The sequence below is a fragment of the Camelus dromedarius genome, chromosome 12, assembly GCF_036321535.1.
Source record: "Camelus dromedarius isolate mCamDro1 chromosome 12, mCamDro1.pat, whole genome shotgun sequence".
In the NCBI taxonomy this organism is placed as follows: Eukaryota; Metazoa; Chordata; class Mammalia; order Artiodactyla; family Camelidae; genus Camelus; species Camelus dromedarius.
Genome location: NC_087447.1, coordinates 43,414,590 through 43,438,534, shown reverse-complemented (window position 1 = coordinate 43,438,534; position 23,945 = coordinate 43,414,590). Strand labels below are relative to the sequence as shown.

The 23,945-nt window shown below is 38.2% G+C and overlaps 1 protein-coding gene across 1 annotated transcript; it reads left to right on the top strand.

The window, feature by feature from the left end:
- The first annotated feature begins 2,914 nt into the window (after positions 1-2,914).
- Positions 2,915-14,632, top strand: LOC105093976 (olfactory receptor 5M5). The gene is made up of 2 exons (XM_010985915.3): positions 2,915-3,068; positions 8,391-14,632. The coding sequence occupies exon 2, from the start codon at positions 8,404-8,406 to the stop codon at positions 9,337-9,339; it is 936 nt and encodes a 311-aa protein (XP_010984217.1). The 5' UTR covers positions 2,915-3,068; positions 8,391-8,403; the 3' UTR covers positions 9,340-14,632.
- Positions 14,633-23,945: the final 9,313 nt, after the last annotated feature.

Here is a 23,945-nt window from a genome sequence, read left to right as displayed (position 1 = left end):
AATTAAACAAAAAAAGTAATAAAGTAAAAAAAAAAAGATTAACAAACAAACAAACGAACAAAGTAAACAATTAAGCCTAACTGCAGTCCAACCTGGTATCACCTGGCCTTGGAATTGGGGATAACATATTTGAATTATAAAAATAATTATCAAATGCAGAAAACCAAAATGCTCCAAATATAACAAGAGAAATAGTCAATATTAGAAAATATGCTTAGTGGTTGTCTACCTATTGTTTTCTTAAATAAAAATATATTTCATCCCATTCCTTTTTTTCTATGTTATGTTCTGTGGGGTCTCTGGGTGGTAAATACAGAAGGCATTCATTTCTCAAATACACAACACACCTTGCTTATTTAAGTTTACATAGTAAATGCTAAAAATTCTGTTACACTTATCTATGGGCTTTTCTATCTGAAAGAAAATACATACCAAGTTAATTACAATTTCCAAGTACTGCTTGAATCATTTTCTTGGAGAATACTTTTCTGTTATAGCACATTATTGAACAAATCCTGTGAGTCAATATGCTTATGTCATTCATATCAGTTTCAGACAAATACAGTGCAATCAGGCATTTGAATTGTGATATCCCCAGTATAATCACAACCCAGTGAATGTCTTTTCTCAGCTCATAAAGAGAAGAAATCTTCCTCAATCCAGACAGCTAAGCTGTTTTATGGGAAGTCACAGCACAAGCACAGTCACAAATGCAAAGATAGTAAATACAGGAGTGAAAAAGCCTCCCTTTACTTTGAAGGTTGAATTGTTTCATTCAAATGATGACACCAACATTTCTTCCAGGCCTGTTTAAACTTTGGTAACATTAGGATAGGGTTGTAAGTGGATGCTCTTAGTTGCTTCACTTACTCCACAATGTATTCATATGGGAACATTTCATCAAGGGAAATTTAAATGGATAATAAAGCCTCAAACTAAATGCAACCAGCACATCAGCTACTCCAGGGCAAACATGGTAATTCAGAGCCCCCAGCAACTCAGAGTTCAGTGAAAGACTCACTAAATCCATACGGGTTCCTGGCTGTGGTGAAACAAAATATCAGTGGTCTTGAGTTATGACTCTGATGCTGTTTCCAGTCACCATCTCAAGAGTTAACTTACAAAGACTCTTTCACACCTAGAGAAGGTTCTTTCTCAAAGGGTATCCCAGGCTGAATGCAGAAAACGATGTACCCTTTCCTTTAATACAAGCCCTTCCTAAAAACTGGAATTAAATCTCATGACCCAGTGGATTTTTAAAAACACCTTCTTCTTCTTTAGAATTTCACTGGTGACTATCTGACACTTCTGGACTTAGAGCTTCTCTTTCCCAGTTTTGCCGAGCAGAGCAGCATAGTAAATTCTGGCTCAAAAGGGCCGTGGTCAGTTCTCCTCAGCTCTGTGTGACCACAGCATCAATTTCTCTCCTTCTCTTTCCCCTGCTAGGAATTCTCCCAGGGAAGATGCACAAAGTCACCTGCTTTCTGCAAAAACAGCCTTTAAGAGGCCTGACTGTTCATCCCCTTAGATATTCAATTCCTATCACTGACTCATTGGGGAGTGAGAATTCCATAGGAAAACCAATTCTTGGTAAAAAGTACATTGATTATCATTTGAACTTGGGCTAGACATGAAATGTGGCACAGATGGCAGTAGGTGACCTGCCTCTCTGCCTCTGCCCCTTACTCCAGGCCTAAGTCACTACTCAAGATAGGTGTACAGTCCAAAGGATGCTGAAAATAGAAGTCCCATGTTTTATCGTTTAGGTAACTTGGTTGTGATCAAACGCTGCATTTGAGGCCTATGGGACCCTCAGAACCGTTCTTTGCTGACCTGGTTTTGAATAAAACTTTACTCCTTAATTTGATTCAACTCATGGACTTCTTTGATTAGCACATCAAACTTAACATTTCACTCTACACCACATATAGCCTAGAAATTCTCCTCTGTCACCAAAATGAAAGCTTATAGATTTACCTGCTGCAAGGGCAAAAGTGGCTAAGAGAGGCCACTAGAACCAGGCCCTGGGTCTCATGTGAACACTTCTCCTCCAGCTGCCTCCTCTTTGGTGTGAATCAATGGAAATGCTGAGAGACAGAAAATACACTTTCTAATTGAAGAACACTCTCACCTTAGCTCTGCTGTGTGTTGAATGCTGAGATTGGGGGCAGTGTTCTTTGCAGCAATAGTTTAAGGGCTGTGCAACATCACTGCAATTAATGACCTAGAGGATCCAGTCCTAATCTCTTTTTCCCTGGCAGCCAAGAGCAAAGACCAGATACATTAAAAAAACCCGACCTGGCCCCATCAAGTGGAGCTGACTGCCCCAATTTCAAGCCAGAGCAGAATGGGGGAGGGAGAGAGAAAGGGAAAGAGGCATACAGGACCCTTAGAACCTTTCGTTGCTCACACCTGGTTTTGAATAAAATTTTACTCCTTAATTTGATTCAACAGGAAATATATAACAGCAGGAAAAATGAAAAGTGCTTTTCTCTTCATGGTCTGTTGTGATAAATATGACAGCCAAGGCCATCTTTTCTTTGCAAGCAAAACTGTCCATATGTGCATCCTAGTCACACAATCTGTACATAACCTTACTTAGTCCCCTGTGAAACATTCCATGGGCCCCCACCCCAGCCCCAACTTAAAATCCACCTGCTGAAGATGCTCTTCCAAGGGCAGGAAGCCCATCTCCGAGCATCACACCAAAGGTTCTGGACTTGAGAGTCATCCTGAGAACATGCACCAAAGCATCCCAACCTGAGTCATCCTTAGTTACCAGGATGACTCAGGGATTCTAATTCCCAAAGGTGCTTTAAATCAAATGTGAAATATCTCACAGAAACTCTGTATAAACTGTTCCCTTGGCACCAGGGAGTGCTAGAATAACAAGCGATAACAGGCTCGTCACAGTTTAACTTTATAAATACTCACAGTTTGTCGGTGTGGAACACGGAGACCAAGCTTTCCAGTCAGACATGAAGAAGCTTGTTTGTCCGATTGGAAATACTCTAACTGAACGCTTCCGAGGCATTGGGAATCCTGACTGATCGACCGATTGGTGCTTGGTAAGTAGTCTTCACTCCCCAGGCTGTTGTAATACAAACTATAAGGTAGCCAAGAGAAGGGTTTCAGTTCTGGGACTGAAAAGGACAGGGCTTTAGGATAGCGGTGCTTTGCAACGATCAGAGAAGCAAATTGGGAAGGACTGGTTGACCCTGGCCTGGAATAGCTGAGATTTTTTTTTCTGTGTGTTATTTTATGAGGAAACCCTAGCAGGGACCTGTTAAACTAGTGAAGCCTCTTAAATTGCATGCAAAATTTCATATGAGTGAAACTTTTCTAGGAGCAGAAACTTAGCTTTCATCAGATTCTCAAAGTAGTTCATGTGCCCCTCCCTTCCCAGGGGTTGAGAATATTTTTTAATTGTTTGAATTGTTCAAACAAAGAAAGGAAAAACACAACAATGAATTATCAAACATTCACTATGTTAGTTAAATGCAACAGTAAATGTTAAAAATATCTGAACAAAGAAGCATTAATGAACTCATCCTAATATGCCTAAAATTTTCTCATAGGAGTCTAAATTTTTTTTTAAATAGGAAAAACAAAATTATAAAATGGATAAATACTGAGGAATCATAAGTGGGAAGGCGGTATAGTTAAGGCTCAGGGATCAGCCCACCTAGTTTCAAATTGTGGCTCAACTACTTTGTAAATTTGGGAAAAACTACTGAATATTTCTGTGTCTCTATTTCCTCATTAAGAAACTGGAAGAAAAGATCATTATGTACTAAATAAGATAATGTAAAATAAAATCTCTTGGCATGTTAGAAGTATTCAACTCATCACTGGTTATAATCATTACGTTTGAGAGTAAATCACAGTACTCTGTTTTTTTTTAAGTGACCATAGATTTTCTTTTTGGTAGAAAATTACAGGTCAAATATTTATTAATAGAGATTTCTTTTCTGGAATTTATTGTCAAGTCCAGTTCTGAGAACAAATAGACTAAACATTGAAGTTATTAATAAGCCTCATTCTTTAAAAAAAACTTTTTAAAATTTTTATTATAGTCAGTTTACAATGTTGCGACAATTTCTGGTGTACAGCATAATGTTTCAGTCATATATATATATGTTCCTTTTCATATTCTTCTTCATTGTAAGTTACTACAAGATATTGAAAATAGTTCCCCATAATAAGCCTAAATCTTAATTGCCCTTGAAGAAAATCAGAGTATATACTGGCTTAAAAACTATTAAGAAAGAGCATTCAATTAGAAGTCTTTTAGGATGCAAAAAAGCATCTCCATAGGGTAAATAATGAATAAATATTGAACTAACAGAAAAGAAATTGTTAAAAATCTAGAAATTAGAATGCATTAACAGTGTCTTAGAAACTTTAGGGACAAACATGCAATCATATCAATAACAGCTAACACAATAAAATCATCTGTCACACAAGAGCTGTTGAATAAAGCTAGAGTCTGCCCACTGGTTTTCTGGGGATTTTCCAGAGTTACTAAACCCTCCCACGCCTCAGTTTGAATTGAGAACTGTTACAATACTTCAAAGGAGCAGGAAGACTTCACCAATTCTAGAAACCAATTCAAAAAGAATGTTTTCCTGCCTTTAGATGGCACAGATCCAGAACAACACACAATTTACTGAGTAAGATTGTTTATATGCAATGCTTGAAGATTGCAGGATTTTTGTTTTTTGTTTGCTTGTTTTGTTTTGTTTTGCTTTAAGTTATTACTGAGAGAGATAAGACCACAGCAAACAGGTCACCTCAACCATAAGCCAGGAGTATCAGAAATGACCGTATTTAAAAGTTTCCTTATTTTCTGACATGAACTCACCTGAATATCTTAGGGCACCTAAGACTGCTACTCCTCTCCCCAGCCCTTAAAGGTACACTTTTCCCAGAGGTCTGTCTTTGAACCTTTCCTGATACTTCTCTCTCCCTGAATGATCTCGCTGGTTCCCACAGCTTTTACCATCCTCTGTCTACTGATGACTCCCAAATCAGTATCACTAGCTCTGACTTTGCAATAGACACCCACTGTCCCCTCTAACTGAATTCAACACCCTTCCGTGCGGCTCCACTCCAAGCTCAGACATTCTGTTTCTCCTAAAAGCACTACCCCTCCGTAACACTGTTACATAACTACAAAGGGAAATTTTGCTTGTTTTTTTCCCCCTCAATTATATTTCAAGTTTTGAATTGTATAATATTAATTTTGATGTATGTGTATGTGTACTTAAATTGTATCAGATCTCCTCAGTTAAGAAACAAGGTAAAATTAAACTCTTAATTCTTAGGTTATCATTACCTCGGTCTCTCGAACTTGAAAACTGAGAGTCTCAGTCAATTGACAAGTGGATGCAGACTTTGCCTTTAGAGTATCTCTCATTCTTATCTCGTTTCTTTGTTCCTTCCACCATTTCCTTGGTTCACATCCTTATCATCCCTTACCTGGAAAACATCCTAGCCAGTGTCCTGCTGGTGGCATTCTCCCTTCAGTACTTTATACACACACCTCCAGATTAACTCCCTGACAGCTGAGTGCTGGTCAAGTCACCCTATCGTTCAAATGTTTAATGGGTCCATGAAATAGCTGTTAAAATCTCCCTGGCATGCGAAGCTCTTCACAATATGGCACTACCTACCCCCATCCAGTTTGTTTCTCACTAATCTCTTTCATACATGTTTGCTCTTACCTGAAAGGATGCTCACAGTCCCCCAAACATGCTCTGAGATCAACTCCTTGCTCAACTGTTCCCTCCTAAAATGCTCATCTCTGACCCAATTTTCACTTTCTCAGGTCCTTTTCATCTTCCATTGACCAACTCAGTTCATTTAAAAGGCTGCTTACTCCCTACAGGGTACAGGTTAAACTCCTTATACCAGATAAGGCCCTCAATTATCTAGCTCAGACATGGACTTTTAGCCATGCTTTTCATCACTTTCTTACAGGCCTTAGATCCAAACAAAAGGGATCGTTCCTGACCCCATTCTCTAGGGCAACTCTGGATCTCTTCTTACTGCACCACACCTTATGGGTCAAGACCAAAGGGATGTGCCTACTCAGAGTCCATCCTATATACTCCTCCTAGACCATCTTCCAAGAAACAAGACCTCAAAATTCCTTGCCCAAACAGCCCCCAACTCATTCCCAGAGTCTACAAGAGTCTCCTTCCCAGATCACCCTTGTGAGGGTGAACCACACTACTGGTGTTCACTACCTGGGCCTTAAGGGGAGCCCAGGGATGGCTGTTCGCAGGGCTGTGAACAGAGCGTGTACATGCAGGCTGGCATGTCCGCGCATGTGCAGCCACACATGCAGATTGGCGGCAGATTTTCCTTGTGTCCCCTCATTCCTGCTTGGAGTTACAACCATCCAAAGAATTCTGCCTTCCAGGTTATTAGAAAGGTGTATTTGTTAAGGAGGGAGGATAAAGCATATTTTATTAATTTGTTATCTTTATTTTCTAACTTTTACATATTTAGACATTTGATATGTGGACGTCCCTTTGTTATTCTCACCCTGGGCCCTGCCAATCTCAAAAGCAGGTCTACCCCGAGGGAGCCTGTTTTCTAACCACACCAAATATCTGCAGTTCTTTCATGCCTTGTTGTTCTCAAACATCAGTTGCATTACACTAGTCATGTCCTTTTCATAATATATGAATTTGTATTAGAAAAACCCAACAGAATTAATTTAAAAAATACTTTTAAATAATGAGAAACTATGGTAAGAAAGAAGTTACAAAATTAATTTACAAAAATCAATAGCTTTCCTATATGTAAACAATACTTAAATAAACCACCAAATAAAAAAAAAAAAGATTTCATTTACATTAGTTACAAAAAGATAAAGTACCTATGAGCAGACCTTAAAGAAATATGCAGGACCTTTATCTGTAAAGTTTAAAGAAAACTTTAAAACTCTTTTTAGGAAAGACTCTAGTAAATGAAATACATACCTTAGTTATAGAAAAGAAGATTCAATTGTAAAGCTGTCAATTCTCTCCAAATTAACATATTGATTCAATGCAATAGCAGTCTAAGTACAAATGGGATTTTTTTTTTTGGAACTTGATATAATAATGCCAAAGTTCATCTGGAAAAATACATATGTGAGAACAGCCAGAAAATTTGCTCCCAGATATTAAAATCAGGTTCTCAACTATTGTTTAAATGTTTGGTCCTGGTTCTAGAAGAGACTACAAAGAAAAAGATCCAGAAATTAGCCCATACACTTATGAATGTTTTACTTTACAAAAATTTTGGAGTTTTAAATCAACAGAATCAGCTGGAAAATGATTTCACCAACAAATAGCATTAGAACACCCAGCTAGCTATTTGGAGAAATAAATAAAAAGAGTTTATTATGGCGGGAGGATATAGCTCAGTGGTAGAGGGCATGCTTAGCATGCACGAAGTCCTAGGTTCAATCCCCAGTACCTCCATTAAAATAAAGAGATAAACCTAATTACCTTCCCCCCCAAAAAACAAAACAAACAAAAACAAGCAAACAAAAACAAACAAAAAGAGTTGATTACCTCATCCCTTACGTCAAAATTAAACCTCAGAAAGATCAAACTTTGTAATGTAAAAAAGAAATCTAGTAAAGTCCTAGAACAAGAGATTATTTTTAAAGAAATTTTAAACTGAGGAAAGCTAAGCTAACCATGTTACAAAGATCAGAATTCCAAAAGAAGGAGATAAATTTGCTTGATATATTTGACATCAAACCACTTAAAATTTACTGCATAGCACAAAGAAAAATTACCATACCAACGCTGAAGGACAAGTGACAAACAAGAAAAGAATTTGCAGTATATATATCAAACAAATGGCTGATTTCCTTACTAAAGAAAGAGCCCTGTAAATAAAATGCTTAGAAGACCAACAACGTAATAAATAAGTTAACAAAGGAAGTGAAATGACAAAGCATAGAAAAAAAATACACATGCAAATAATTGTTTGAAAAAAGGCTAATCTCCATTCATAATTTTTAGAAAACGTACCAATCAGGAGACATGAGTTACCAATATCCACCATCACAGTGGCGAAGATTTAAAATTTGATAAAACTGGGTTTGTGGGAAAACCAATATTGCTGTACAACATTGTTGGGAGTGTAACTTGGTGCCACTTCCTTGAAGGTCAATTTGTCAATCTCCATCAAAAGAGAAAATGAATGAGTTCAGACATTTCTGACTCTGTTTTAGAAGAATAAAACCCCATGGCAAATGACAGCTTTTAACCATTGGGATTATGAAGCCAAATTTTTGTCATCTAGTGCTAGAACAAAGAGGTAAGAAGCTTTTGTTTTTAAGTATGTAAACATTTTGAAGCCATGTTTTCTTTTTCCAACAGGAGAAAGAACAAAATGGCAAGAAGCAACCGTACCACGGTAACTGAATTTGTCCTCATGGGGTTCACAGATCGCCCTGAGCTGCAGCTTCCCCTCTTTGTGGTGTTCCTGACAATTTATCTCATCACCCTGGTGGGAAACCTTGGCATGATACTGCTCATCAAGGTGGATTTGCGGCTCCACACCCCCATGTACTATTTCCTCAGCCACCTAGCTTTCATTGATCTTTGTTACTCCTCTTCAATTGGGCCCAAGATGCTACAAAATTTATTGGTGAAGGAAAAAACCATCTCCTTTTTGGGCTGCTTTGCCCAGCTCTACTTCTCCAGTGCTTTTGCCATCACTGAATGCTTCCTCTTGGCCACAATGGCCTATGACCGCTACATGGCCATCTGCAACCCCTTGATTTACACAGCCATTATGACACAGCGGGTCTGCAAGGAGTTGGTGATTGGGGTCTATAGCTATGGCTTCCTAAACTCTGTGATACAGACCGTTCTGACTTTCCAGTTGTCCTTCTGTGACTCCAACATCATTGACCATTTCTATTGTGCTGACCCACCTCTCCTCGCCCTCTCCTGCTCCGACACCCACAACAAAGAAAAGCAGCTCTTGGTCTTCTCCGCAGTGAATCTCACTAGCTCCCTCCTGACTGTCCTCATCTCCTACATTTGCATCCTCTTTTCCATCATAAAAATCCAGTCTTCCGAAGGCAAGTGCAAAGCGTTTTCCACTTGTGCCTCCCACCTCACAGTGGTCATCATCTTCTATGGAACGCTCTTTTTCATGTACCTGCAGCAACCTAAAGCAGAGAATTCCTGGAAGTACAACCAAGTGGTCTCTGTGTTTTACAGTCTTGTAATTCCCATGCTCAACCCTCTGATCTATAGCCTGAGGAACACAGAAGTAAAGGACACCCTGAGGAAGATGCTAGAGGGCAAGGAGTCATAGTGGAGTCATGTTTTTTATTTCTGTTTTCACAGATTTGATAGTCCAACTTTGTGAGAGATAAATCTATATAATGTGTTGCTGTTAATGGAGATAGGTAAAGAAAAATCTCTTAATTTTTTTTGTAGGCAGGAATATGAGCACGCTATGGTCTTTCCAAGCCTCTATTCTAACGCTTCTTCCCAAATAATTCTTAAGACACACAAATCTGCCACAAACCATTAGATTTCCTCCCCTAAACTCTTTTCAAATGTGATTATTACTTTGACTTTTAAAAATAGCTAGGAATATATATCACCAATCAATTACAAGTACGTTTAAAATTAATCAAGGAGGGGGGAGGGTATAGCTCAAGGGGGAGGGTATAGCTCAGTGGTAGAGTGGATACTTAGCATGAATGAGGTCCTGGGTTCAGTCCCCAGTACCTCTATGAAAAAAAAAAAAAAAATATATATATATATATATATATATACCTAATTACCTCCCCCCCAAAAGTTAATCAAGAAACTAAGGGATCCTTGTTGCACCCAAATCTACTTCTCACATAATATGATGGGAATCTTTGTTTTATTGTTGCTTGTGATCTAGTCATTTAGAAAAATAAAAATAATTAAATATTTGTAATTCTTCTTACTTAGCTCAAATAGGCTTTCTGGAGAGTTGAGTTGTAAGCTGTATTCCTAAACACTTGGAGATAGAGTGTTGGCTGTGGTTAAAAAAAAAGATACTATCAGGATAAAGGAAAAGAGTCAGGAAGGGTATGAAGCAAGCCTAAGAGGTAGGAGAGCTTGCATAGGTAATGAGCAAGAGAGGAGAAAGCAAAGCAGACAGGAAAGTGATGAAGAATAATGGGAGGCAGAGGCTCAGATCATGACCTCCTGAAAAGTTACCAAGTCATCTCTTCATTCTGCACGCCAGCACCCATCACAGTTTCTGGTACAGAACAAACATATCACAACCAATTGCTGAATTGATTTGTTCTCTTCTATATGTATTTCTAATTCCAATGGAAGGGTAGACATGGTGCCCAGTAATAATGGCCCTGTGGTTGGGATATAACAGAAGAAGGAAGCTACTAAGGTCATGACAAGAAAATTTTTTTTCTTTTCTTTTTTTAAAATTGAGGTAAAATTGGTATATAATATTATATTAGTTTCAGGTGTACAACATAACAATTCAATCTTTGTGTACACTACAAAGTGATTACCACAGCAAGAGGAAGACTGTTTTTTAACATCCTCCCCTATGAGGCTAACATCTTTAATGCAGGAAGACATATGAAGGCAACAACACAGCCTGGCCAGTGAAAGAAATACATGTGGGAAGTCGGTGTATTGGGAAGATGGTAGTAGCTAGAGTTACCGATGCTCCATGTCAGGCAAGGGACCATTACTATATTGAGACAAAGAAAATGATCAGGTACCAACACTTAGATGAGAAATTATGTTTTCAATAAAAGGCCATACCCATTTCTTCCAATTTTTTCAAACTATTTCCATATCAGTTTCATTTAGAAAGAGAAAATAAAAACAGTAAATAGATATCACATGTTTTAGTACAATCCTCTCAGCAAATGCATTATAATCATATTTTTAAAGGACTGTTCGGTCTAAGACTTCATTTCATCAGTTCTTCAGTTCTTTTTAGAGAAAACTGAAGAAGATATGTCACAGGACCTCTCCATAATGCCTCCCCAGCAGCTGAATTTGTCTGCTTTGTTCAGTGTGCTTCTTTGATTTCCTATAAAGCAAAGTAGAAAATTGAGAATATTGTATTCACAGATTGTGAAGGATGTAAGTCCATATTTTTCTAAATTTCCCAAAGACCTAAAAAGCAAAGAAAGGGGGAAAGGATCTGAATTAGCTCAATTTTGAGCTTATATTTTCTATCTCCTTTCCCACTGGGGCTCCTTAGTCTTATAAGTTTATGTCTCTGATTTGGGCTATTTAAGAAAATTCTTCAATCAATTATTTACATTTTAAAAAATCTGTTGCACAATGTACACACATATAGTATTAAAATGACAACATTTAAGCCATAAGAGAAACCAGCATGATTATGCATCTTTGTTCACTTATAAAGTGAGGCTGTTTCAATCAATACTCATAACAACTATACTAATTTTTTGGCCCAAAATAAACACTGTCTTCTGAATAAGTAAATGTTACCAAAATAATGAAAATTTTCCTTTATCAGATTTTAAAAGTCCAACATTTCATTCAAAGTGAAAATAAAACTGCTCTCACATATAAATAAAATGTAAATCCATTTTCCTCATAGTAATCCTAAAAATGAATGTTATTTGCCAGCCTTCACTACACAGACAATTTTCATTGACACATGTAATATGTAGCTGAAATTTATGACAAATATATGTATAAATTTATATTCATTTGCACATAAAATGCTGACTGCTTCAATGGGCTAAAATTTAAATTTCTTATTTCTTCTCATTTAATATTCTATTGATTTGCCATGCTTAGAAAGAAGCCAAAAGAATTTTTTTTATTATGTTGATCATGGGAAAGGAAACCAAGAGGGCAATTACTATATTCATTTCCTTTTGTATTATTTGATGTGTGTAAATATTTCAGAAACCTCAGAATTTTTAAATCTCAAACATGCACCCAGATTTTCAACTCCGTCTGGATGTATAATTCTAGCATTCTTTGGAGAACAGGGTGGAATCGCAAAATGTTAATTCAATGCTTAATTCAGAGTGGCTGCCGCCTGCCATTAAGTGGTGCACCCACCAGAGAGATAGGGAGTCACTGATGTCAGAACTTGGAAAGTTCAGGCTCCTGGGAAGGTGACAGATTTAGCCTATGCTTCCAAGCTCTTCTTTTTTTTTCTTTTTTTCCTGTAAAATTACAAACGTTTAGCAAATAACTAGAACTTCCATTTTTGGTAAGGTAGGGCAGATTGAAGAGGGGAAAGATCAGCTATTTTAGAAAATCAAATAATTATCTCAATGCCATGGCAACAGCTTGACTGTCCTAACAGACAGTTTCCAGAAGGTTTTATTCTGTAGTCTGAAAGAAAGTGTTTTATTCCTACAAGCTTACTTTCTTGGGTTTGGTGTGTTGACCACTCTGGCACTGGGACACCTACCACCCTGCAGCTTCTGCCCCTCCTTACAGGCAATCTCATTTGCCAACCACACCAGACGTGGTCCAAGGATGCAGGATAGGACGGGGAGCCAGCCAGGTGCAAACACTCTCCAGCCCACCCCTGGCTCACCTTCATCTGGGGTTTCTATGGCGTCTGCATGCTTCTCATACTTGAGCAAGAGTAGGGAGAGCTCCTGCCATCTCTGGGTTTCTCACAGAAGGTTTTTATTCCACTTCCATTGCCTTTCCTCTGAGAAAGAACCATTTTTAACTCTTCCTTATCCCTACCATCCCGTTTCATGTGAAAGCTAACATCAGCAATAGTATGCTTCCTTATCTCCTCATTTGCTTTAGGAAAACTAGCAAGTAGCTTTTCTTGGAAATCTTTCAGATGCAGAGCTTAAATTAATGTTAATTATAAAAGAGTAGCAAATTGAAAGGAAATTCTAATTAATGTTATTTATATTGGGGGATCATTTTTACAAAGAAATGTTGAAATATCTTTCACAAATATTGGGGTGTCTTTCCTTCTTATATTTAGCACAAATCACATACAGGTCCTGTGGTGTCCACAGGTGCAAAATAACAACTCTATCAGCTTTAATCTGAGTTCTCTGCTCTATTTTAATTCATTACATTTAATAAATTAATTAGGTGTTAAAAGACTTCTAAGGTTTCTCTCTCAGCCTATTCACATTTCTCTGTACATTAATTGTTAATTTATCAAAAGAAGTGCGTGTGTGAAGTGCGTGTGTAAATTGCAGGTTTACTAAACCTGCAGCTGGCTTCTGATAACGTTTATAAATCCACATTTTGGAACCATGGAATAAATGCCTGCATGCCAAGCGATCAAAATAAATTATGCTGGGCCTAGAAAGAAAAAAAAAAGTATGATCTGGGAGGTGAAGGTGAAGATTTTGCTTACAATTAAAAAAAAAAAAAAGCATGACCTCAAAAACAGGCCTTCGAAGCCTGTAGCAGGGCTGGCGGTGTAGCAAGGAGACCAGCCAGGACACTCGAGGTCTTGAGTCCTAGGTCTGCTCTGAACCACCCTATCAGTCAAATGGCTTGATCTGTATGAGCCTTCACTTTTTCATCTAGAAAATGAAAATAACATCTTGCAGGGTAACTATAAGGGTATACGCAAGTGCATTTTAAACATTTAAAAGTATAAAGCTCTTATTTTTAATAAGACTCTACCACTTCCAACGAGTTCAATTTACAGAATCTTTGATTTGAAGCAAGTATTTGGAAAATTATTGCCTAAAAACTGTTTTTACAAACTATGGAAGCTCGCAAATGTCTCCAATAATGGCTTTTCTTCATTTCATCTGCCTGATTGGAAAACTTAGTACGGCCCGTTTCCAATTCCCAGGCACTCTGGTCCCAAAGGCTGTTTTCAAGTCAGTGATCTGGAACGTGGACACCCTGTCTCCCAGAAACACAGTTGCACGTGATCTGCTCAACTCAGACCATGAAAGTCTTCTTAACTCATCATGTCTCCGCTGACACAACTTTGACCCTGAACCACTACAGCTCACTTATTCCCGTAGAACAAAGCTCTGATGTTCTAAATTGGTTCACAAGGAACTCCTCTACTCCTTACAGCTACAGTCATGGAAGGCAGCATTCACATCCCCAAGACCGTGACGGCTCTGAACTTCTGCTGGCCTCACCCCAGCCTATGAAAGAGCAATTAGGAGTGAGCTGTGGGATGGAGGCCAGGGTATGTGGTGGGGCTGTGGTCGGGGGCATCTGACTCTCTCCTGCTCCTTTTCCTTGGCCAGTGTTTGGACTTGCACAAAGCCTGGAAGAAGCGGAGAGGATATAGCACGAGAGTGTAGGTCCTGTGGAAGCCTCTTCCCCAGACTTCTTCCCCCTCCAGGGCTCTCTGCCTGCTGCAGGTGGTGCTCCTTAGGTGGGAAGTAGAAGGAGGGTGATCAGAGACCTGACATGTGCGATCTGGGCAGGAGGGGACGAAACAGGGCAGGGGAGGGGTCCAGGGAGAAGCTGCTGAGTCATTTCTCAGACTCCACGGAGGTGCAGGCTATTGCTTTATTTCTTTAAAGAAGAGAGTAAAATCTTTCAAGTTCTGATGAATCATCCAGGAAAATTCAGTGTTGCCTATTAAATACAGTAGATGCTTAATAAAAGTTAACTCAGTCTGGGTTTAATCTATTCTTTCATGCTTGCTGTCTCTGTCTCTCTCTCACACACAGACACATACACAAACACATATATTATCATCATCGTCGTTATCATCACATAGATGTCCTGTTGGGACCACAAGTTCAAACTCTTCATGATCAAATTCCTCATCTACTCCACAACCAATTTCTGCTTCTCACAGTTTTGTACAAGGTACTTTCCCTCAGTCACTTGAGGTTCAAAAACATTATATTCTCTTTTGACCTCCCCTTATTATCCTCACATTTCAAAGCGAAGACAAGATGTATCCATTATTTACCTATGCATAGGAAATAGAAATATTTTTCTATGCCTGGGAATAGGAAAAGCTTTTCTAAGAAAAGAACTAAGATCAGAAATTGTGAATAAAAAGTATGACAGTTTTGATGAAATAAAAAATTTTAATTTTAAATTTCTATTATAATAACTAGTAAACACAGACAAATATCAAATAAGAAAATAGTCAGAATGTATATATGACAGAATTAACATAGACAAATAAGATAAATCAATAAAAGAGGACATATGAGATATAAAAGACAACTCACAAAATAAAAAATGTAAATAACCTAAAATACACAAAAGATGTTCAATCTCATTAGCAATCAAAGAAATACAAATTAACACAATAAAGAGATCATTTTTCACCTGTAAGCCTGGGAAAGATATTAAAGAATATTAATAACCAAGTGATAGTGTAAGAAAAGAAGCAAACTCACAGGCTGCTTTTGGGAGTTTAAATTGGTATAAAATTTCCAGAGGGCAATTTGATAATATTCACCAAAAGCCTTAGAATTAAAACAACTTTTTGACCCAATAATTTCCTTTACAAGAATTTATGTGATGAAAATGCTCCAAGAAATGCAAAAAGATTTATGCATTATGCAATTATCTATAATAATGTTTATAATGGTAAAAACTCAATAGCAATACAAAGATATATCAATGGAGGATTAATTAAATAACTTAAGGAATAGTGATACCATAATATATAATATACATAATAACGCATTGATGAAAATAATGTAAATATATTTTATTTTCATGAAACTGCTCATGATGTATATATAAAGGGCTTCAAATTATTATAACATCCTTTTATTTTTTTTAATTTTATATGTGAAATATATGTAAATATACACACAGACTGCTGAGTGTGGTAGGTATTGGTTATTTCTAAGTGATAGAACCCAGGTGCTTTTTACTGATTTCTTTATTTAGAAATAAACAAACAAAAGCATTTAAAAATCATTCCTATTCCAGATATAGTCTTAAACCCTCAGCCAAAATTCTACTCCATATTTTTAAGTCCAAATTACCTTCCTAATACCCAGTGCCAAGCTTAGAGGCCAGGACCCAAGTTAAAAGGATGTTAACCACAATCTAGTTGTGCAGTTACTGACTAAGGCTAGTGGAAAGAGAGAAGAATGAGATGATGAAGGAATAAAGGATGATGCTGGAATTTCAGAACTGACTGGGAAACTGTTGGCCAAAAGGATAACGGCTTTAGTGGAAAGATGCTGGCTCTTTAGACACCCAATGAACATAGAACATTTAGATCCTTGAACATACCAGTGGTTCAATGCTTTTTCAAATGGGTGAATGTGGTTCCGTGTGATGCTTTTCATAGTCAGTTGTATCAGTGATCTATCCAAAATATTTCCTGGAGATTCCAAGAAGACACTAATAGGGCCAATTTGATGCAATAAAGGAAGCATCAAAATGGGAATCAGGAGAACCATTTTACCCACCAACTAGCTACGTATCACCTCACATTTTCCTCTGCCTAGCAGTCCTCTTGTTCTGCATAGGGACTTAAAAGCCACTTTTTCAGAGAGGTCTTGCCTGACTTCCAGGTCTCAAGGAAAAAAAAAGAAAACGGAAGCTGAGTCCTCTTGTTCTCACTTGTCTGGTTGTCAGAATTCAGCTGGTGGCTAGGAACTCACACATCTCTACCCTTCTTGTCTGGACTTGCCACTGACATATTTAGTTTCCTCATCTTTGATTGGACTTAACTAACATAAAGAATACACCAAGAAGTCTGCTCAGAATATCCTGGGATCTCAGCCCAAAAGAGCTGGGCCACTATCACAGGTCTTAATCTCTGTTTTTAACGTGCATTGGGCTCTGTCCGCTTTCAGGCACTGCATACATGGGTGTATCTCACTTCACCATCACAGTAACAGATGCTGCTATGATTAACCATAAAACAAATAAGTTAAGGAGAGCTTAGAGAAGTTAAGTGACACATCCTAGCTCACACAGCAGGCCAAGGTGGAGGTCAGATTCACATGTGGGGAAGAGATCGGAAGTCTCCTGATACGGCCCATCGGTCATCTGACGTTCTTACAGAGGTGCGGGCGCTGCTGCAAGAGCTCAGGCCCTCCTGAGAGGTTCTGTAACTTTTTTCATTTAATGTTTTTTTTTCCTTTTAAGAAAAAAGAAATGAGAAACATAGTAACCCGGCTGACATATTATTGAAGCAGGGGCTGGATATAGCACAAAAGCCCTCTATTTTATAATGGGTGTCTTAGTGATGAGACTGGGTTCAGTCACCAGACGGCTTCTCAGGAGCACTGCAGTGGGCTGTGACCTACTGTTCCTGTGCCCACCGAGACTGAACTGCTTCCCCTCTGTTCGCACCATGGGAAAGTCTGAAGCTGGGATTAGCAGGAGAGCCAGGGCAAGCCGGCCTGGATGGCAGACTGTTCTCAGGAGCTACCCCAGCACAGAAATGCTTTTCACACTCCATTCACCATGCGCGAGGGGAGCCTAGCTTGCTTTTGTCCTAAGTGTTCTCAGGTTCAAAAATATAATGAGAAATTTAACAAATCACAACTTTAGGCTTCATGAAGGCTTTACATTTTGTCTTCCAAAGAACACACACTTGAGGTGCCTTAAGACAAGAGGTGGCCCTCCTCCCGTGGGTCATACTGGTAAATCATTCGTGTCAAACTCAGTGTCTGAGCCCTACAATTCCTTTTACTCCCATGTTCTCTGTTTTCTTAAGCTACAGGCTCAGACTACTGGCATGATTCAGAAAGCATTAGAGTGGACCCAATTTTTTTGACAATTTAAATCCTATTTGAACCTCTCAGTTTTGTAGTGAGAACCAATTTTTTGAGATGCGATATATGAGGACCTAATAATTGTTAAAATTCGGGAATAAGAATAAATGAAAAGAAGGGCACAGCCTCTAAAACCTTCCAAACCTTTGTTCAATTATTAAGGAGCAACAAATAATTTGCAAGACCCTGCAAAAAATATAACTAAGAAGAAACATTTTAATTAAGAGCCTTTAAAGCATTTAAAAAATAATATTCCAAGTTCTGGTATCTTAAAAAAACTTTGCAGAATTAAAGCATATTACAATTAAAACATTGATTTAAAAATGCTTATTTAAAATTCAAGTTGAACGAAACTGTCAGATATATGACACCCGCCTTTTGATGAATTCAAGTCTAACTTTTTAAACTTCCTTAAGCCAAATATAATGCCTGTGAGTTATCACTTTAAATAACTTCTCAAAAAATATCAGAGCCTTTGCAGCTAGAAGCCACTTACTTGCAATGTCCTTTCAGTCTTGAATGTCTTATCACCAGGTTCCTACTACAGTATAAATGGGGGTAGTTTGTCAAGTCTGAATTTTAAATAACTTGAGAAAATGGGTTCTTGCAACATTCCCCCTGGGATTTAATACTAATCCTGCTTTTGAGAAAATTACGAGGATGTTATTAGGAAAGTTAGAGCACTTGTACCCCCTTGAAAAACATGAGCATTGTGGTCACAGCACAGTCTAGGCATTCCAGCCTTTGTAAATTCTGTCAGTTGCCTGTTATTTCTGCTTTCCATAGATGATTTTATTGGGGTACCTTTCTTAGTTATAAAGGCAGTGATAGCCTAAAACTATAAGCCCAGTAGAAATAATGCAAAAACAAAAAAAGTAGGCCAGACCCAACGAAAACTGCCCACTCTCTCCTCCGCAGGCTCCCTTCCACCGCCTGTGATGTGCCTGTTGTTCCCACTGGACTGTAAGCTCCTTGAGGACAGGGAATGCATCTTAATCATCTCTGGATGCTCAGCTTCTCTCATTTTCCTTTATGCCCCCTTCATCCTCCACTCCTATACTATGGTCCTGGTTTTTATTGGATAGTGTACAAGTTTCTTCATACTTCAGAACAATTTAAAAAGAGAATGTGTCAGCAAAAGAAGCAAGACAGTTGGCAAAACAACATACAGCAATGCCGTCTGAAACCAGTCTATGGGAGAGGGACCCTGTGGGTCCAACCCAAATATCTGGTCCTCCTGACTTGGAGAATGGATGCACCAGGACACCAGACACCATTTATTGCTCTATCAAGTTGGAACATCCCTACTCTGATTCCAGGCTCACTCACTGAAAAGGGAAGGGAGGGTTTCCAGGTCACTCAAACTTAGACTTCTAATTTTTCTTATTATAATTGAGAAAAGTAACATCTGACTGTATCCATAAGTCTCTCGTGAGCTTTGTTAGGGTGACTTAGAATCCCTGAATCAAATCAACTCTGGGACAAAGAGAGAGTGTCTATGCATGGATGATGTTGAATTCACAAGATTGTGACATGGTTCCCTTTTGGATGACACAGCTACCTTCACAGGCACTCTCTTTTGCATTTCCTCAGGCTGGGTGCTGCGTGGATATGCTGAATTAGACATGACCCCTAACTGCAAGAGTCTCACAGCCTAGTAAGTGAAAAGAGTTAGGGGGTGAGGGGGGAGACTATGTCCTGTGTGCTATGATAGAAGATCATATGGGCGGAGTAGGAGCAGAAGAAGGGAGCTGTCAGTCTACCTGGATGTAGTGGAGGAGCCACGTACATTTTGGGAGAAAGATGTGGTTCCATAAACATCCTCTAGGAATGGGACAGCATTCATTAGAAGCAGATGGGAGGAGGCACTAATTAAAGAAAATGTAAGGGGCCACTGAAGACATCAGGGAACCTTGAGGTTGACTGATTTTAATGGTTAAATAATGTTTATACAATGCTGATTAATTGAAAGTAAGCGTTTTAAATAACCTCAGAAAGCATTTTTAGGGTTTATGTTTAGTAAATACATTATTGGAGTCTCCAGATGCCTTTAAATTTTGAGGTGCCTCCTCTTTTAAGTGTAACTAGCAGGATAAGAATGTAGGATTATTCCCTTAACACAACAAATCCTCCCCTTGACTAAGAAGTTCAAAGCACTCTGTGAGGAATGCAGCCTGCAGCCTGTAGTCTGCAGCTGCCTGGCAAGAATGAGGGTCAGGATCACATGGTCATTAAAGGTTTTAGAGTCAGGCAGCCTAGGTTCGAATCTTGGGTCCGCCACTCATGTCAACTCTCCTTTTCAGCTTTATAAAACTGGATCAGTGACAGTACCGACTGTGTAGGTGTACTGAGGATTAAGTGAGATAATATGTGTAAAGTACTTCCGGCAGTGCCGGGCACATGGTAAGCACCCAATAAATGCCCACTCTTCACGTAAGTGTGGCCACTGGCCTCTGCATTCTTGCAGATTACTGAACAAGGGATCAAGCAATTTAGTGCATGGGCTTCTTTTTTTCTCAGCCCCTGGGGCTCTTCACAGTCAGAAAATGAAATGAAGAGGGGGAAATGGTATAAAAAGAAAAGATAGGGAGCAAGTGAAAACAGAACAGAAAAAAATCAAACAAATAAAGAAAAAGGAATAGAAGAGACAGAGGGGAAAACGAAGACAGAGAGTAAAGAGGAGAAGTGACTCTGAGTGGGACTAAAGGTGACAGAAAAAGATTTGTGTGGTGACTGAGGCTAAGGAAATGCCCCTGTTCTGAATTCTTTTCTTCTCTGTATTTCTCACAGTTTTATTTCATACTGGAATAGTTAATCATGCTCATTAGAAAATACTTGAAGATAATCAGAAAATATTTTAAATGGTATAAATGATCTATAATATCATCAGTCCAGGAGAATCCATTGTAAACAATGTTGAATCATTCTTTCTATTTTTTCTACAGTGTGTATATAAATAAATTTATAATACATATAAATAAAATTAAATTTATGTTTCTGGTACAACATTAGATAAAATCAGCTAAAAGGAGTCTCATCAAATGAAGAGAGCATGTTTGGAGTGGTCTAATTTAAAATATGAACTGTGTGGGTCACATGAAATTCACTTTTGAGTGAGTGACTCACAAAAAATAAGAATCTTGAAAACATAACCAACCATTCTCTCTGGCATCTGCAGATACTGACGTGCAGTGGAGCAGGTTTGTCTAAGTCCAAGGCTTTGTGATGTGCTCCAAGCTTAGTGCAGCACAAATTTATTCATTTGTTTTATTTAATATAGTTCTCTACTTTTGAGTTTATTGAGAAATTCAGGAAGAGATAGCAGTGGTACAGTCCTGAGGGGAGGGCCTAATTTAACCAGAGGAAGTGACTGGCACCTCTAAGGAGAGACTGGGTGACATATAAGTTTATTTACTTTTTTACATCCTGCTATGTTACTTTACATTATCCTGTGAGCATTCACGAAATCATGAAAAAATTCTATATGACTGTATAATCTATTCATTATGAAGTTTTATTATTTTCATATAGCCAATTATTGTAGTTCACTTGATTCGTTTCCATCTTTTCCACTGTAATTGGTAACACTTTAGGATGTTGTTTTAGATCCTCGTCTATATTTCTGATCATTATCCTTAGTTTGGGTTCCTAAAAATAAAATTCCTAGGTCAAAAAGTACAGCTATTCTGTAAGGCTCTTTCATACATCCTGACATCGTTTTCCAAAAACTGTATAACAATTTATATTTTGAACCATATAAAGTCTAGGAGTAATTCGCAGGTCTCCAGAATTGTCATTTGCCTTAATTACGACTCCATTTGATAGGTAAAAAATGTTTGTGTATTTATTTATTTATTTATTTTTTACTGTGTGAAACGATGTGGTTAGTAAGACCGAACATTTCCCGAACTTTGGGAAGCCTTTTGTATAGTTATACCTACGTGTATCCTGTTTCGCAGTTTCAGTTTCTTGTGTAACAATCAGGAAGGACACACAAGATAGTGGCTGAAGACAGCTTCATGAAGGAAGCTTTTACAACAGTGGTGCGAGCAGCATTAAGGGAAAGCAGCAAGAGATGGGGGAGCACACGGGGCTAATATCGCTGGGAAGCCACTCCCACCCCTATGCCTGAGAGACATGGGGGTGGGGGCAGGGAACCAGAATCCAGAAAAATCAGTAGCTTTTTGGAAAGGGACCCCCATCAGGAGCTCTGGTTTTGGAAGAAGAACACAACCACTGCAAAATGTGTAATCCTGAAGGGAGGGAACCAGAGGAATAAATATCCTGGCTCCTCTTTCCTTCCACACCCCCCAACTGCCTGCCACGTCTCCTACTGGCTGAACCCAATTGGAATACAGAGGTCAAGGGAGCCTGGTTGACACAGTCCGTAAGGTTTAGCCTGTAACCTTAAGAAAATGTCACACAGCTGAAGGAACAAATTCTTCCAGTTAAAAATTCCATTGAATGATAAGCATGATGAATGTAACAGAGGCCCAAATCCAGATCTCATTGAAGGAGAAGGATATGGTACATGGAGATATTGGTTCCTTATACACATCAATCCAAATATAAGTTAAAAATTTTAAGAATTTAACTCATTCAAAAACTTAACAAACCTTTATTTTTTTATTTTTAGGGGGGAGGTAATTAGGTTTACTTTTTTTGAGGAGGAGGAGGTATTGGGGATTTAATTTATTTACTTATTTTTTTGGAGGAGGTATGGGGATTGAACATAGGACCTTGTGCGTGCTAAGCATATGCTCTACCACTTGAGCTATACCCTTCCCCTCAAAGACTTAACAAACTTAAACTTAACCCATTAAGTTACAGTGGAATGTAAATTGGTACAACCGCTTTGGAATACACTTTAACATTATCTAGAAAAAATTTAAATGTGTGTAATCTAACTCTACTGCCTTCAACAATCAGCTTATTATGTTTCCATTCTAATTTGATTGTACTTTTTCCTTAATTCTGGAGACAATCGTTAAGGATAGATCATTTTCCCCCTAGAAAGATTACTTCATTTCATGGAAGAGTATTTCAGAAGTTATCTTCACCTTCCCTTCCACCCTTTTACTTCCCTTTACTAACCCATCACTCACAGTCACACCGTTTGCATCCTAATATCTCCCCAATCTCTCTATTCTCCTTGTCCCTTCTGCCATCACCCCAGTCCAGCCCACCACCCCCTCACTTAGACAGCCTGAGTAGCCAGCCAACCAGAATCTCTGTATCCACACTGTTCCTTCTAATTCATTCTCTACTCCACAACTTCTCAAAGATTCTTTTCAAAATGCAAATCTGTTCATGTCTGTCCTTGGCTTAAAAATTTTCAGTGGAGTATACAAGAGATTTCAATGATAACTGAAGAGGGGGAGGGTATAGCTCAGTGGTAAAGCATATATTTAGCATGCCTGAGGTCTCCATTAAAAAAATAAATAAACTTAATTACCTTCAGCCCCCCCTAAAATTTTTTTAATTAAAAAATAAGTAAAATTCAATAGCTATAAAAAATGATAATTGAGTTCATTTTATTTAAAAACATTATTCAATTATAATGTGTTAGTTTGGTACTGGTTACATGAATATTCTTCACATTGTTCCTTCTACTCCAGATGTGAAATATTTCTCACACCAGAAAAACAGCCAAAAAAATTTCAAAACAAACAAAAACTAAAAATAAAATATAGCAATAGAGACTTTCACTAGTTTTCTTAATACAGCACTAATTCCTACATGCCTGGCCCCTGCTATCTTTCCAGTCATATATCACACAGTGAATTTCTCTGGGTTCTTTGCCTGGATTTGCTTCTTGCTGCCACAGAGCCTCTGTCATTTCTGCCCATGACACTCTCTCCCACACCTACCCTCCACACACTCCCTGGTTAATTCCTACTTAAACTTCAGATTTGAATGTAATATCACTTTCTGGGGACAGTCTTTCTTCTCCAGCCTAGGTCAAGTTCATGTATACATACATAACATGTCTATACAGTATATACGTATAATTCATTTGTATTATACATTCCTTCAAATGTGTATGGTGACTTGCAATGATACGCTGATTTGTGTATTATTTGATTTATGTCTTTTGCTATTTACCACAAGCCCCATGCAGGCAGGAACAATGTCTGTTTTGTCTCCCTGTTTTAGAGTCTGGCATGGAGTGACCCCCTCAGTAAACATTAGTTGAATGAAGAAGTAAATGGGACGTGATGCATGTTGGCCATCAAAAACTTTG